Below are 16,788 nucleotides of genomic sequence, written 5' to 3'. Positions count from 1 at the left end.
ATGGTTGCTTGCCCACGAAATGCAGATGGTAATAACCCTGTGTACACAGGCTCATTCTAAGATCTTTCTATGTATTTTTATTCTTAGCAGGAGCAGAGACAGAAAAACATGGTAAGGCAAGTGAAGGCCCTAGGCAGGCTCCTAATTTCAATTCAGGTCAGGCCCAGGGTGTCCTCAGTATCTGGAGCCCAGCAGTGATCTGTTACACAGATTATGGGGATGAGGGCCATGAAAAACTAACTTGTGTTTGTTAGCATCTTCTTCCTTGAGGCTCCCTGGCCATACATCTTTTCAAAGGCTGGGGGGTGGCTACATCCGACTCCTGTAGCTTACAGGGCAGAAGACTAAGCAAAGATCAGCTCTGGTCAGTAAGTCCAACTGTGTCTGCCCACATAAACCTGCCAACATGTCCTGACCTCCTCCTGGCAGCATACCCATATCTGTCGTGGTGCCAAAGCCTCAGTCAGGCTTCTGAGGGATGAATGCCCTAGGCCATTCTGTGAGGCAAAGACCACTTCTCTGTCTCTGGTGTTTCATGGATGGACTAGTAAGAGAAGGTCCAGAGCATATAGATGGAGATAGAGGACTCTATGGAGGGCTATAAACTGCTTTGAGCAGGTTCCCAAAAGGGAAGCATCATAGCATTTATTTAAGGACTCAGATATGAGACCCTTCGTCACAGAGACCCTTCAACACAAATGCCACAGGTATGGGGAACCTGAGAAAACAAGGGTCAGCAGCAACCCAGCAACCTGTTAGAATCATCATGTCCTATACTCTGCCTTACAGAGCTTTGTCCAGCCTCAAACCAGTGGATATAATTTTGAATACCTGATTAAAATGTTCATATATACTGTCCACTGTCATAGTATGGTTCAGGCCCCTTCATTTCTTCCTCAGGAGATGGTAGATGCTTGTCCCCTTGTCTCTCAGCCCCAGGCCTTCTTGCTACACTCTGCCTACCTAATCCTTTACAAACATCCTATGACATAGCATCTCCAAGCCCTGGTGGGTCCCCCTCCAATTTCACCCCATACATTAGCCATGATTCTCCTACAACCCATTGTATATGACATTTTCTCCAGTAAAAATACAAACAAGATTCCCAATTTTAAAGTGTTTGAGAGAACAGAATGTGAGGACATTCGTGAAATGTCTGACTTAAGTATTCCACACAACTGCTTCGATAGATTTCTCTGAGTTAATGAAAGTCCAATAGATCATTCTAAAACTATTCTAAGAAATAAAGGAGCTGCGAAGTTATTTTCACAGAGGATGCCTCTTCTTAGCGATGAGCCATGATGGGCAGAGGCTATACCGAGGAAGCTCCAGATGGGTAGCCTCCATCCCCATTGCCTGTCACAACCCAAGGCAGGGTTTTCATGAGATATGACGGAAGATACAAATTTCTGATTTCCTTTATCTGTTCTGAAACTTGGTTCTGAGAAAGGAAACCAGAAATGTAGGAGACATATCTAGGAAGCAGATAAAAGAATTCAGCCATGATCTCTATGGGGTCCATAACTCTTGAAAAATCCAAGAGGACCTGCTTGACCACCGGAGAATTAGAAACCAATTACATGAAGTTAACTAAGGCCCAAAGATGAAAGAAAAATCGATGCTATTTTTTCTTAGGCATTAGCACAGAATTCCCAATACATTAGTAGCTAGGTTTAATTTGGGAACACACCTGTGTCGGCAGGAACAAAGGCCACTAGAAAGATTGTTAAATTGATCTTCATGAAAAAATAAGAATTTACTTAGTCAAGACCCAGAGGAACAAATAGAGGAAAGATAAGGGGTCTGGCTTGAAAGAGAGAGAATAGAGCACAGGGAGAGAAGGAACAGTGTTTGGAAATCAGGAGTATTCCTGAGAAGGATTGACACTGAAGCAATGGCAAAGCCACGGTGCTCAGCCAGTGGTGACACCAGCTTGGCCTCCAAGGACACCTTGGTTCACACTGCTCTAACAGAATAGCACAGAGATATCACACTTCCAGGGAGTGGAGATCTCACACCGAGGTACAGTCGCAGCCAGTGTCTCCTTCGGATTTAGTTCCTGGCTCCTAGGATACCTCCTTCCTATGTCCCGGCCCAGTATCACTTATGGAGCACACCAGCCTCTTTGTGAGGGTCCACCCTGACAACCAAATCTCCTTCCGAAGGCCCTACAACCAAATCCCTTGGGAACTCGGTTTCAATATTGGAATTTTAAGAGGACACATCATTCAGACCACAGTAAGCAGCTTGTCCAGGTATGGATGTCTCACACCTACGGAACCAGGAAAGGATATTTTTCCTACCCAGGCACCAACAAGGGAGGGTGTAGGTGGCCTGTTTACTTTCTACTGAAAGGATTGGGACCTGAGGCCATGCCACATAGGGTCTGTCCTAAATATGCTGATACCCCCAGGCAGGCCTTGCGCATATGCCCATGTGGATGCCAGCAGGCTGAGTCCTCTGCCACCTCCACTGGTTGGGAAAGGAGGGTCTCGAACAGGTCAGGATAACGTGTGTGCCACACCGTGCAGCCAGACTGTCTGCCTCCTGGCGCTTGGTGCTTGTCTTCTCACTAACGCTGAGAAGCTAGGCAAGACTTATTAGGATACTCCAGCTGTGTCCCCGTCATGCTCTAGGAACCCGGAGATGGTTGTCTATTGCATTATCAGGGTGAGAATCATTCTTGAAGGAAGAGGAAGATGAATGGCAGGCCAAGGTCAGAGTCACACAAGCCAGCAGAAATCTCTCGCCGGCCCATTATCCTCACAAGCCAGAGCGCTGGAAACGCAAGATTTTCATTAAGCATGGCCGCATTTCCTCCAGGCTCCTAAAGAGCCCAGTGGTCTCTTTCCCCTGTCATCAATCAAGCAAAGTGGGCTGTTCGTGGAGATATCATAGAGATAAACGGCAGGCACTGACCTCTGACCAAATCTGCAGACGGACTCCGGCTGGCCGGCAATGTCAGAAAAGCAGTGGACAGAGGGTCCAGCTGGGAGGGCAATCTGACATCCAGATGCCCCAGCACGAACAATCTATCCCCAGGCAAGGCCTCTGTGCCAAACTGCTGCTAGCCCACCTGTCTTGAGAGGGCACGGCGGCCAGGTCGGAGGACGGAGCAGATGGTGGCCTAGGGTCAGGGGTGGGAGGAGGCGCTGTACACCACTGAATCAGAAGGGAGAAGATGAAGGAGCATCTGTCTCCACATAAGCCTCCCTTGGCTCCAAACACACATGTGGACACCTGCAGCCAGAGCAGTAAGCAGCTGCACCTGCAGAGACTACCTATGTGCATGATTCACAAGGCCTTCCGCACTGCCCTTATCCGGTTGCCAACTGGAGTCTTTACCACTAAGTAAGGCACTGGAAGTGACATGAAATCTTGGGTCGCTGGGATGGAAGCCTGGGGGAGTGTGTCAGAGGAAAAGCTCCTCTTACCAGATTGTCAGAGACCTATGACCAGGGGAAAGAACAGAAGCTTCTAGGAAATGGGGACTAGCAGGTCTGTGATATACTTTAGCAACTTGAATGCCAGAGGGAGGGGTGATGCTGCCAGGCCACCCAACAACTTTTAAGTACACAGAGATGTAAAAATTCCAATCGGAGAGGACATTTTATTACAACACCATATTGGCCCCCACAGCTTAGATCAGACTGCAATGACCAGACAGGCAGTTCATAATAAGCCAGCAGACTCTGGGAACACATCTGAATGCATGGGGTGCCAATGGGATAATGCTTCTGCTAGTTCAATTACAAGCTGATATCACTGGCAGAGGCAGTTCTAGTGACAGAGCACAATAGCAAGTCTTCCCTGAGCAAGGCTGCCTGGGAAATCTTAGCAAATTCTCAGGATTCTGAGGGACTGGTTATCACTTTTATTACTGGCTGAGTCAGCCAAGCCCTAAACTAACTTGTCAAGAAAACAAAAATGAGAAACACCCAAGTCAGACAGTGCTTTGTAGGGAAGAATAAACAAGAGCACACAGGCAAGTGCAATGTCTTTTGAAGTCGCTGGAAGCCACTTATGATGTGGGAGTGTCATATATCAATCTGTTGATTTTATTGGCTAAGTAATAAACAAACTGCTTGGGCTCATAGCTTAGAACATAATGCTGGGAGGAAGAGGAAGTGAGGTAAGACGCCTCAGACAGAGATGCACAGCTCTGCTCTCTGGAGAAGAGATGCCATGCTCCGCTCCCAGGCAGACACATACGATGAAGCTCCGACCCAGGATGGACGTAGGCTAGAATCTTCCCGGTAAGACTGGTGCTCACTAAGACTGGTGCTCACAGATTATTAGAGATGGGTTGATTGGGATATCAGAATTAGCCAGTAAGGGCTAGAGCTAAAGGGCCAAGCAGTGATTAAAAGAATACAGTTTGTGTGTAATTATTTCGGGTAAAGCTAGCCGTGCGGGCGGCAGGGTGCTGGGGACGCAACCCCGCCGCTCCTTATTACAACACACTTACTTGGGTATTTTTCTTCCAAGGGACTTTCTCTGTACTAAACAACAACCAAATTGATTTGCTCTAATAGTACTTGGTTGAATTTTCAAAACAGAAATCCCTGACCACAAGGCTCAGAGTCTCTGAGACCAGTTCACTTCCGTAGAGAAACCTGGAGATGGATGACCTTGCAAAAGTGCCCTATGCTTTTACAATCCTTGGATTCTTTCGTCCCAAGGGCAGCCATCTGGGGAAGGAACTAAAACGGACTTGGGAGCTCCATTTCCAGGGGGATTTTCATTAATTTCATCAAGACAAAGTTAATAATCCATGACAGCAGTTTTTTTTCTTCAGTTGGTTGTTCTAAGCATGTTAGAGTCTTTTCGATAAATCTCACAGCTAGAGGCTAGTAGAAATTAGTTTGCCTTCTACACTGTCATTAGGAAGGAAAGAAGTGGTAATAGTTTCTGAGAAAACTTGAAGGGAATGGCTTGTAAATGAGATGAATCTACAAGCTTCCCAAGTGTTGGGCAGAGGAGTAAATAAATCCACTCTCCCCTCCCATCATAGCCCCGCAGAAGGATGTAGATACAACAGACAGGGGGAGAGAGAGAGAGATCCTTCTTTAATAAAGTGCTTTACTTATCTCTATATAAAGAGGCTTCTAAAGACCATTTAACTTGGGTCTCGAGTCCCAGGTTATTAGCAGAGTCATCCCATATATTCTTATTGATGGTCTTCAGGGTCTTTCATGGAGAGCTAAATGGATTTAAAACATGCTCTGTCTTCTTCAGACAAGGCAGCTGAATGAGGGATGTGGGCAGTGAGAAGCACAGAGCTTCTGATCCAGGTCTGGAGGGGATGTAACTGCTCTCCTATACAAGGTGATGTTTTTAGCTGCCAAATACAGGTACGTGGGCATCTTCAGCCTTTCCGTGGACACTTCTACTATATTGGCCACCTCTCCCATACTGATGGCTTTCCTAACAGCTCAGTCCTGTTCTACACAATTCCCACAAGTTCTCTCATTTACTTTTGATAATGATCCTCTACGGTAGCAGATTTTCATGTCTTGGATTGACAATGCAAGAAACAGAGGCACAGAATAGCAAATGAATATTAATTGACTAAACAGTAATGGTGGTGTTGGCGGCACAACTGCCATAAAAAGGTCTCTATGGTTTTGTTCTTTCTTTTTCCTCCTTATGTGGTACCTGTGTCTCAGAGAGAACGGGGACAGGGAGAGACCCTGAAGTGTGCGGCTCAGAGCCTTTGCTACAAGTGTGGGTAATCACCACTTTAGTATGCCATCAACTGAACTTCCCCTCATCCCCCAAAACCCCCTTGTTCTCTTCCAGAGAGCAGGCTCTTTGTACCTACCAGGCCTGAACTCCTTACAGGTACCAACTCATAGCAAGAAGAGCCATTGTGAACTTTGACAAGTGTAGACCTCTTTCCTCTGCCACATCCTGTACTGCCCCTGTCTGTGCGGCTGAAAGTGGCCCTCCTTTGGGGAAAACTGAAGTAGCTCACGTAATGAAAACTGGAAAATAGGTAGAGGGATAGGAGGTAGGAAAGGGACCAGGATGACAGAGGTTGCAGAGGAATAAAACACATCAAGAGAGCGGGAACCTGGGAGATCATCAAGGGAAGGAGAGCCATGAACTTAGGTCCAGCCAGCAAAAACATTCCCCTCTCCCCATGACAGAATGGGGACACTCATACAGCCCAGCCCCTTGTCCAACTTTGCACTTATCCACATGGAAAGGGAGAATAAGCAGACATGCTTCCAGGGAGAGGGGCCCACTTGACCTTTATCATCTCTTCCATTCCCCGGGAAAAAGAAGACAAAACAAAATTATATCATAGGCCTTTCTAGCCCACAGCTCGAAGTCTCTAGTTCATGGCTCTGTTGAGGACCAGTGCTCCAATCTCTTAAGCAAATCCTCACCACCTCGGAAAATCTTAGCTATTCTATCATGCCAATTTAGCCATTGTGCTCTCTGGCACAGTGGGCACCAAAGGAGGAAAGGTGCTCCAACTGTAACCAGCGTCACCTGTGTTTCCTGCCCATCGAGAACTAGTTTCTCATGTGTAACATCTACGAGATGGTTTTCTTCTCCTTCTGACAACATAAGATTATAGAGTTGGATTCTATGTTTTCACTAATAAAGTATTTCTAGAGCCCACCCAAGATTCCCATGGTCCCCTCTCCATTATGAAGGTCCCCTGATGTGGAGACACCAACAGGTCCTAAGCAAGGCTGACACTCACGGGCAGACACAGCCAGCACTGATCCAAACTCCTGATTAAAGATCATCAAGTGTTCTTGTTCATTATATTCCAAATGTTGATGTGGATGCAGGGAACCAGTGGGCATTCGCCACACTATCTTCCTGTTTTCAAAGATCTACACAGCAAACGATCTGTACATAGAACACCTATCTACTATATCAAGGCCACAAGGCTAGAAGATGAAGACCACACATATACCAAGATAGTGACTGAAGTACTAGCAAAATGTTTACACCCCCATTTAGGAAGGGGTACAGCAACAGGTGATGCTCTAAACCTGTTCTCTGGCCTTTTTGCTTGGAGGAGATCACGCAGATGTGCCAAGACTGTGCCAAATGTTTTAAAAGCATGGTGTCTGTGTAAGTGACTTCTTACAAGAAAAAATGCAAGGAAGTCTCCATCTACAGCCCTGCCACAAAGCACTCAGAATAGAGGCCTAAGAGACAGCAATCTATCCTACCCCAATCATGTAAGCTTTAAATACCAGAGGTAACCTGTGAGTTAATCAGGCCTTGCCTGCTGGTACCAAGATTAATTACCACTAATGCTACTATGAGACACTTGTGTCCAGCTGACTGGTTTCCATTTCAGCCAATTACAGTATTTTAGTCATTAAAGTGGGTGGGTAACTGTGTTCAGCTAGAGCCCAGCATGCCCAGCATGTCTCCTGTATTAGACCAAGGGTGTGGTAGGTGACCTGCATGGAGGAGACACTGTGCACTGACCTGCAGCATTTGGAGGTAGCCTTCCTGTGGATCACAGAGCAGGGAAGAGATGCGATGGTTGTTCCTCATGCATTTCTGGTTGTCCTTTGCAGATGGGAAGATTTGTCGGACCACGGTCATCCTGCCAAGGGCACTGTGGACCAGATCCAGGATCTCGGGGTCACTGATTTCCTAAAGAAATAACCAGATAGATGCTTATACCCTCATGAATAAAAAAGCCAGTAGGAGGCATCCAGGCCAAAATCCCAAACAGTTAATGCTGAAGACATCAAAGGATTAGGTCCAGGCTCTACAATTCATTAGCTGATTCTTTACATAAAATACTTACCATCCTGTAGGTCCAAACAGCATTATTCAACATTCCCTCTGAGAGAGGTCTGGTCTGTAGTGTTGCCAAGGTATAGTAGAGACAAATATAATCCTTTACTGGGGAGCATACTGATTCTGCTAGATCTTGGCACACCAGGTGTTTTACATGCATTCATTAATGCCATACTCAAAAAACAACCCTAGAAATTCTAGGGGGGGGGGGGATCCAATTATTATGACATTTCATTCTCAAGCTTAGGAATTGAAAAGGGAGCTGCTTATAGGCATATCACTCCAAAGGAAGCTTCTACAAGAAATCAGCCTTAAACTGAGCCTAAGAATAAACATAGGTAAAGAAAGTGTGTGTGTGTGTGTTTGTCTGTCTGTCTGTCTGTGTCTGTGCACGTGAGTGCATGTGTGTGAGTGTTTGTGTTGAGGGCAAAGTGCAGAGCTGGGAACCTGGTGCTATAAAGACTACAGCAAGTAGATACACTTGGCTCCATGTAGAGGCATCAATGGAGGAGAAGCAGATGGAAAGTCAGGGTCCATCCATTCCACTTCAAACAAACAACAACAGCAACAGAGAAAGCAGGCATTTTCCATAGCGGTAGTAATGAGCTTGAAAAATTTTAGGGACAAATACACTATAATCAGAATGGCCTTTTTGAAAATTTCTGGTTGTTTTCTGGAGCAAGGATTGGAGAGAAACAAACAGAGGAGGTGGAGGCAGAGAAGAGAGGGCAAGGCTTCACAGCTGGGCCCACAACTGAGCTACAAACAAAGACATGGAAACCAATATTCACCCAGTGTTTCAGAAGTGGAGCAGCAGACTAAGGACATCCCAGACTCACTGTCTCTGAGAAATTACTACATCAACGCTTGGCTCCAAGTCAACATTTTAACTAAAATTAGTTGTATTTTAAAATAATCTTTAAATCTTCCTCTTACAGATGAGCCATTCTAGTTTTGAGTCCCTGTGACAGTACAAATGGAGCCAGCCAGGCAGGAAATTAGTGGTTGGGATTTCAAAATCATTTAAATGAGAGCATAACATTTTAAGGGCTAAAGTGCTAAATCAAGCATTTAGGGTCTGTCTTGGGTTTGCCTCTCTGTATCTGTGAAGCCCGGTCAGTTGACAGCACTTGCTAGATTGGGAAGAACAAAGCACAAAGACCCATCTTCTCTTAGTGTTGATTCCTAAGTGTACTGAGCTAACTGATCTCAAAAAAGTCAGAATGCTATTTAGTGTGGATCTACACCCATGCCACAGAAATTTATATTCATGATGGATTGGGACCAAGAGGTAACCAGAAGTGAAGAAATTGGTCAGAAATGACGGTCCCTGTACACAGAGAGCTTCAAAGTGGGCAGAGCTGGACATGTGCACTCGTTTCTGTTCTAGCAGCCCTGGGACCAAGGTCCTTCTGAGATCACAGGCTAGAGGATGAGAGAAATCACAGCCTAATCTCAAGGGGATGAGGGATGTCAGAAAGAGGAACAAGTAGGCCGTTCACTTTGCCTAAACTAGAAGCAGAGAGGACTTGGGGAGGGAATTTCCTATCTAGAAAATGCATGATGCTAGCCAGGCACAGGGGCTCGCGCTTACCATCCCAGCATTAGGGACATTGAAGGAGAAGAGTTGCTGCAAGTTCAAGGCCATCTTGGGCTACCTAGTCAGTTATGGGCCACCCTGGCCTAGAATGAGATTCTACAGACAAACAAACAAATCAGCAGAAGGGAGGAAATAAGGAACACAATCGTCATGAAACACAAAAGTGGATTTGTGAATAAAGGTGCTAGAGACAACACAACTGTAAATCAAAAACAATGTGTCTCATGCCATTTATTCTTCCCACATATTCTTGATAGAAAAATGCCACTATAGAGGCAACAGCCATTTTATAAAAAATCCTTTTACTAAGCCTCTCCTGCTTCTTCAACTGCCAGGAGGACAAGCAGAAATACTCAGTTCTCACCACCACACTCTAGGCACATTTTGGAAATTTGTTATGGATTTGACCTACATGGTGACCCAGTACTTTCAAGGCCAACTGGCTTCTTCACCTGTAGTGAGTAGCTAAGTCATACTGTGCTATGGCTTGTGGTGGGTACTCAATGCTTGCCCCCATTGGCCCTGATTTTCCAAAACTTCCTCTTCTATTATGCCTGCCCAGGACCTCATAAAGACATGGCACAGCCTTATGGCAATCTAATAGCTTCCATATGCCTCCCTGGCAGTGGGGATCGGCTGGAACCGTGTATACTTTCCTGTAATCCCTCACCCAGTTCTGCTCCACTGGTCAAGGCTCACAGCATGATCCCGTGACTCCTATCCCACTCCCTGTGCTTCTAGACTATCCTTCTTGTCCAATCCGGAGATATCTGCAAGGAAGACCTGGGAGTCCACTCAGTTATTTACAGACAGATAAAAAGGTTGAATCCCGTCCTTGCCCTAATTCTGAATAAAGATGAGCAGTCCATTCTAGCAGCTGCACGCCAGGATCTACTCCTGTCTGGCTAGCCCTGATGTTAGCAGAATGTATGTTAATATCCCATTATAAGAGACCCCAAACTCTAGACTTCCTGTACAGAGGAAAATATAAGCAGCCAATTTAAATGGGCAGCTGGGAGAGCAAACTTCCCCTTGTCCCAGTTCAGCACACATTCATAGTGCTGATGATAAAGGGAAGCAGCAGGGCAATGCGCAAGCAGCACTGTGGAGTCAACAAGTAGAGGAGAAAGGAAAAAAAGGCAATATATCATATGATGCTCTCAGGAGTTCAAAGGAGCCAAACAGGCTTCAATTTTTATACATTCTAAGTTATAGTTTTCACTGTGAGATAAGCCTAATCATTTTGTACATTAAATATGAACAACAAAATGAATTCACTGTATCTTCAATCAAACTAAGAAGTAAAATGATGCCCACATCTTAGCTGGATGGTTTCTCATGCCCACTCCTCCCGTCTAGCCACAAGCAGCATCTGTCACATAAGAGCATAGATTCCACGTAGCTTAGGCTTGTATATGTTGCACAATATGGATCCTTCTTGATCATGTTTTAGCATCATGTTTTTCATATGCTGCTGTACATTAGAGTCATCTGGGAGCTTGGTAACTGTACAGGAAAGCAGCCCTAATACACTTCAAGGAGGAAACACTCTGGGCTCTCCATGAGCACTCTAAATAATTTCCCAATAGTCATCTGCTTGCTTGTGGGATGGAGAAATGGCTCAGTGCTTAGAAGCCAGAACCCATGTGGAGACTCATAACCATCTGTAACTCCAGATCCGGTGACTCCAATTCCCTTGTCTGGACCTGAAGGTACTGCAAGCACATGGTGCACATACATACATGTAGGCAAAACACACACGAAGTAGAAATAAATAATTATTTAAAAATGAAACAGCTAGCCAAGCATTAGAGTTCTTAGGTTTATCCATGGCAATGGGAGTGGCTCTGATTTAATTTTTGTGCGCGACAATACTATATGACAAAGTCATCATTCATTCATCCATTGTTGATAATGTTTAGGATGCTTCATTTGTTGGCTTCTATGAACAATTTCCTATGCACCTTCATGTACTTATGCAAGAATTTCTCTTGTATATATCATATACCTAGGATTGTAGAATCCTGATAAGAGATTAGGAAGGAGGCTGGAGAGATGGCCTCAAAGTTAAGAGCACTGGCTGCTCTTCCAGAGAAGCAGGGTTCAAATTCCCAGCACCCACATGGTGTCTCAGTGTGTGTTAACTTCAGCTCCAGAAAATCTAAATCCACTTCTGGTCTCCCTAGGCACCTAGCGCTATGGATATACAGACATTCATTACATGCAGACAAAAATTCAAACAAAGAAAATAAATATAACTTTTAAAAAAGAATAGGAACATGCTCAAATTTATTAGAAAGTGTCAAATTCCTAATGGAGTTGTACCAATTTATAATCGTATATGGCAAAGGAGCATTAGTCTTGCCTACTTACCCACACCTTATATACAATATGACTTCCTAAGATATGCCAGTCTCATGAGTATGGATTGGAATAATGCTGGGGTTTGTTTTTGCTATCTTAATTCTTAATATGGTTGAGTATCTCTCATGCATTTCTGAATCATTTATGTCTCTTTTCCTGTATTTGTGGGTTGTTAAATTTCCATTGGGCAAACTTCTTGCATAGTGATTTATGGTTCTCTTGTTTTTAAATTTATTCTAAATAAGGCTTGTCATGTGCTACAAACATCTTCTCCAAGGAAAGGGATGTTTGGGTCAGGCTTTAAACCCTTCTAAGCTTAGGCCTAGACAGCCTTGCTCTGTGGGCGCTGTGCATACCTGCTTTATATGGTATTGCTATACAGTTGCTGGTGTCAAATACCTGTTGGCAAGTCCATCCATCAGGACTTTATTTATTCTTGAATTCTGCCTGTGTTTTCTTCACATATTTTAAAGACTTGTTATTAGTTGTATACAAGATTATAAGTCTAGCTTCCTGTTGAGCTGGTGGTTTTATTAGTATTTAAATATCCTCTTTATATCTAAGAATGCATCTTGCCTTATAGTTTCCTGTGTCTGTGGTTACTATAGCTATACTATTTGTATAAAGGTTATTTATCCACATTTTTCATAGCCTTTTTTCCTTTTATTTTTATCTGCCTTATGTTTGAGTGATGTGGGAGTCCCGTCTGTGTGCTATGATTACCATTAATTAATAAAGACACTGCCTTGGCCTATTGATAGAGCAGAACTAAGGAAGGCAGAGAGGGAGACGCTATGGAACCACCAGAGTTAGACATGCTGAAACTTTGCTCGTAAGACACTGCCACGTAGCAATGTACAGATAAATATAAATGGGTTAAATTGATATAAGAGTTAGCCAGTAAGAAGCTAGAGCTAATGGGCTAAGTAGTGATTTAATTAATACAGTTTCTATGTGGTTATTTCAGGGCTGAGCAGCCAAGAATGACCAAATGGCCTCTCTCCTTGCAACATCTAAGTTGGAATACCTGTAAATAAAATACACTAGAAATATTCATACCTGTACCTGAGATGTAAGTAGAAATTATAATCATTTATACTGATTATGATTATTTACATATTTGGATTTATTTCTATCATATCATTTGCTTTATAAATTTTGCTCTTTGTTACCATTTTTTCCAAACTTGTAATGATTTTTTTACTATTTCCAATTATTTATGTTTTAGAAAATTAGATTTTTTATATTAGCTTTTATTATTTTTCTTACCTATTTCAATAAATATATTTAGGTGTGAAATTGTTCAGTATTTACTTTTCTTCCTCGGTGCTTATACCCAATTTTCAGAAGACCAGCAAATGTGCCAATAATGTCCAGCATTTAATTCTGTCTTTCTTTATGATTTTCCAGTGCACAATATCCCAATTGTTTTATAAAAGTACTTATATAAGATCTGTATAATTGGAACACGTGTATGTATTGGTTACATATTCTTTTCTGGACTTCAGGCCTTACATTCGACATCTTTCTCCTTTGTCCAAAGTACATCATTGCAAATGCCCTTTCATGTAAATTGTTGTTGATAAATCCAACTAACAGTATCAACAGTATTCTAAAGTCCAAAACCCAAAGTCCCTTCTCAGGCCTAAAACAAACTATAAAATCAAGATACAAGTTACACATTTCCAGTTTACAGTGACAGACAGCAAATATTTCCATTCAGAATGGGAGCTTAGCAAAGAAAGATCAGGCCAAAGCAAGACCAAATCCAACAAGGAAAATAACAGTGTCTCTAATATCTGTGGTTCTTTATGATATTATATAACATCTTGTGGTTCTTTGCCATAATGTAACATCAATAGTCTCAAGTCTTCCTAGGAGAGTCCTTTCTCTCCTCTAAAATCTCATGAGCTGGGTCACCATTATCTGATATTTCTCTTGACATTCTGGGCTTCCATTCTTCTAGCAGAATAGCCCAATGCATGCTGTTTTACATGTAGCATTCCAGGGATTCTCTAGCCTACAACTCCAAACTCTTCTAAGTTCTTCCTTAAAATAATTTCTAGCCGGGCGGTGGTGGCGCGCACCTTTAATCCCAGCACTCGGGAGGCAGAGGCAGGTGGATCTCTGTGAGTTCGAGACCAGCCTGGTCTACAAGAGCTAGTTCCCAGACAGGCTCCAAAACCACAGAGAAACACTGTCTCGAAAAACCAATAATAATAATAATAATAATTTCTAAAAAGTCCACCAAGCATGAGGTCAGACTTCTCCTAGTCAGGCAGCCGAGAGACAAAGATGCTGTCCATTTACTTTGTCTTTTTAATCACTCTAGAAGGCCAGTCCACAGGATAGTGCTGCACACATTCAGTGTGGGTCCTTCTTGCTTCTTCAGTTAAACCTCACTAAATGTCCTCACAGATATACCAAGAAATGCGACCCTTAAGAGATTCTAAATCCCAGCCAGCTAGTCATTAAAATTAATAATCACAGTTTCTCTTTTAGTACAGTCAAATTTCCCTTGACTGCCTCCCATAAAGATGCAAGGTAAGGAAGGCATTTACAAACCATCTGAATAATCCAAAGTCCTCACTTCAAGATCATTAATTTCATGGCATTTGTAAAAGGCTTTATGCTAAGAAACATTCACGGGTTTCAGGGTTGGCCTGGAATCTCTCTGGAGGGCATCATTCGACTGTGATAAACATTCTATTGGTAAACTGCCATGCCCTGTTTAAACCTGTTGACAGACTTGGAGCAAAGAGGGCTGTCTTGTCCCAGACTCCAGAATGTTGAATTCAAGTGTCCAAAATTCTCTGTCCTAGAGCAGACTGGTTCCCTAACTCTGGGACAGAAAGAAAGAAAAACAGCAAACGGCTATGAGGGATTAAGATATTGTACCTTTGAGAACAGCTGGAAAAGAAACCATTCCCAACAGAGGTTACTGTTGTTTATCCCATCATATAAAGATGTTTGTGGTGAGAACAGGAAGCCAGTTCATCCGTGGAGGGAGCGCTCAGCAGTGTCTAGAAACCTCTCAACAAGGACCCAGCACACGGAGGTTTCCTCGTGCTTTGCTGAGGACTTCTATTGGTTTCCTAAGCATCTGGTTTAAGGGTGTTCCTTTGCTTCCTCTCCCAGTAGGATCCCTCCAGCTGTTTGTGCTGCATGTTGTAAGCGGCAAATTTAATGACCGTTTGCTCTCTATCTGCTGCTTCTGTCTATCTGATATTTGTTACCCATTCTTTTGTTTTTACTGTTTGTTTTTTATTTTCAAATCACCCATTTGAAACTGCAAGTATGGCCACTGTTACCAAGCTTGGGGTGCCAGTTTGTTCCCCAAGAGGCAGATATGGATACCCATCCTCAATAAGCTGATCAGAATAGCCAAGTTAATAGCAAAGGGGAGGATTCATTCAATATGGCCACATTGAAGAGGTACAAAGAAGTCTGGTAAGCACCTTTAGTCTGTCTTCTGAGTCCTCAAATGAGGTCAAAGTGCAAAAAAAGGACTAGGAATACACACATATCTAAGTAGTCCTGGTAAGGGCATGGCCCTACCTACCTTCGACCTATTATTGCCAGAGGCTATAATGCTTTTTTTCCAAGAGAAGGATTTTCACTCAGTCTGACTCAGTTTTTTCTCCTCCTATAATAAGATTCCAAGGGAAATTACTATTTCTTGGGACCCTTTCTTTTAGTAATCTGATAGCTAAAGTGTCTCTTTAGAATATATTCATTTCTGCCAGAGAAACACCACTGTTGATAATTCTCCATGTGGGACATCTGCTTACCATGTACAGACACTAAAGTCATTTGCAAATGGTCTGTGCTCTCTGAATAGAGCCTAGGCTGTCCTTTGTCTTTGATACTGTCACTATATGAACTTTTTATTTATCGTTCTTGATTCTAGATCAGACTAGATTTCTTTCAGTGTTCTTCAAGAGTAATCAGCCATGATATCATTTACTACTTTAAGATTCTAATGCCCGTTCTTTTCTCAAAAGTACATTAAATATTGCTATTCTGTTTTCCTTATGTCTCCATCACTATTTCATTTCGAACTATACTTCAGATAACCCCTTCATAAGTTATACTGCACCAATTATTTCTCTTTGAACAACTTGACACTTAGGTTTCCAACTACTAGTTATTACATTTGGTGACCAGTCCATTCCTTTCTGAATTTGGCTTTCTTTGAGTCCTTGTTCTTTGCTCACATAATACAGTCTCTATTTTTGAAACATACTTATTCTATGTTACATAATATTTACTAGATCTCATCATATAAACTTCTTCTTTACTGCCTCTTCTTCTTCATCCTCCTGACTTCTCTCCATATACATATAATTTTCCATAAAATTCCTTTAAGAGTTTGTAAGCATTAATTTTAAAAGTCAACTGTCACAATCTAGAATAACCTCAAAAGTCTCCATCCACTGAGGAATTATCCAGATCAAGCTGGTTTATAGGCACATCTACAGAGGTCTTGACTTTGAAAGTCCAGTGTGCATCTAAGCATTCCCAGGGCAGGGGTCCTGAACTGCAAATGAATAAGGGACACTGGCTAAGAGCCAAGTAAGAAGACAGCACTGGCGTGTTAGTGCCTTTCTGCTCCTGACTCTGACTATGACGTGACTAGCTGTCTGAGCTCCTGCCTCTGTGACTTTCCCGCATGGCAGGCTGTAAACCAGAAGAGTGGGCTAAGCACACCCCTTCCTCCCCTAAGCTGCTTTCTCTCGGAGCATTTTATCCCAGCGACAGTAAGGAAACTGATGCAGAGATCTTTGACTCAGACTCGCATTTACATTGCTTGCTTCTACTCTACATAGAAGAGGTTATCAACTACTGCACAACCACGGTAAACTAACCTTTCCTCAAACCTCGGCTGGACAACAGAGGTGTTATGAAATTGGGTCACACTTACATGATGTAAGAATGTGTTCCCTTCATTCAGTTCCAAAATCATAATAGGAAATGCTGCTTTGCACCTCCTTCTGCTCTATGTTTTCATTTCTTCCCAGCTCTGATAGAGAGCAGAT

At 43.1% G+C, this 16,788-nt stretch overlaps 1 protein-coding gene across 2 annotated transcripts in view; it reads right to left on the bottom strand.

The window, feature by feature from the left end:
* Nucleotides 1-16,788, bottom strand: part of Grid1 (glutamate ionotropic receptor delta type subunit 1) — a 748,494-nt gene that overhangs the window by 253,060 nt on the left and 478,646 nt on the right. For both annotated transcript variants that reach the window (XM_041662801.1, XM_041662802.1), the window contains exon 6: nucleotides 7,465-7,635. In XM_041662801.1, the coding sequence (XP_041518735.1) occupies nucleotides 7,465-7,635 (171 nt within the window). The remainder of the gene's footprint in view (nucleotides 1-7,464; nucleotides 7,636-16,788) is intronic.

This window comes from Microtus oregoni, unplaced genomic scaffold (assembly GCF_018167655.1).
Source record: "Microtus oregoni isolate MIOR12 unplaced genomic scaffold, Mior012 000013F_ref0000133, whole genome shotgun sequence".
NCBI classification, from domain to species: Eukaryota; Metazoa; Chordata; class Mammalia; order Rodentia; family Cricetidae; genus Microtus; species Microtus oregoni.
The sequence above is the reverse complement of the archived record's forward strand: the minus strand, read 5'-3'. Positions and strand labels throughout refer to the sequence as shown.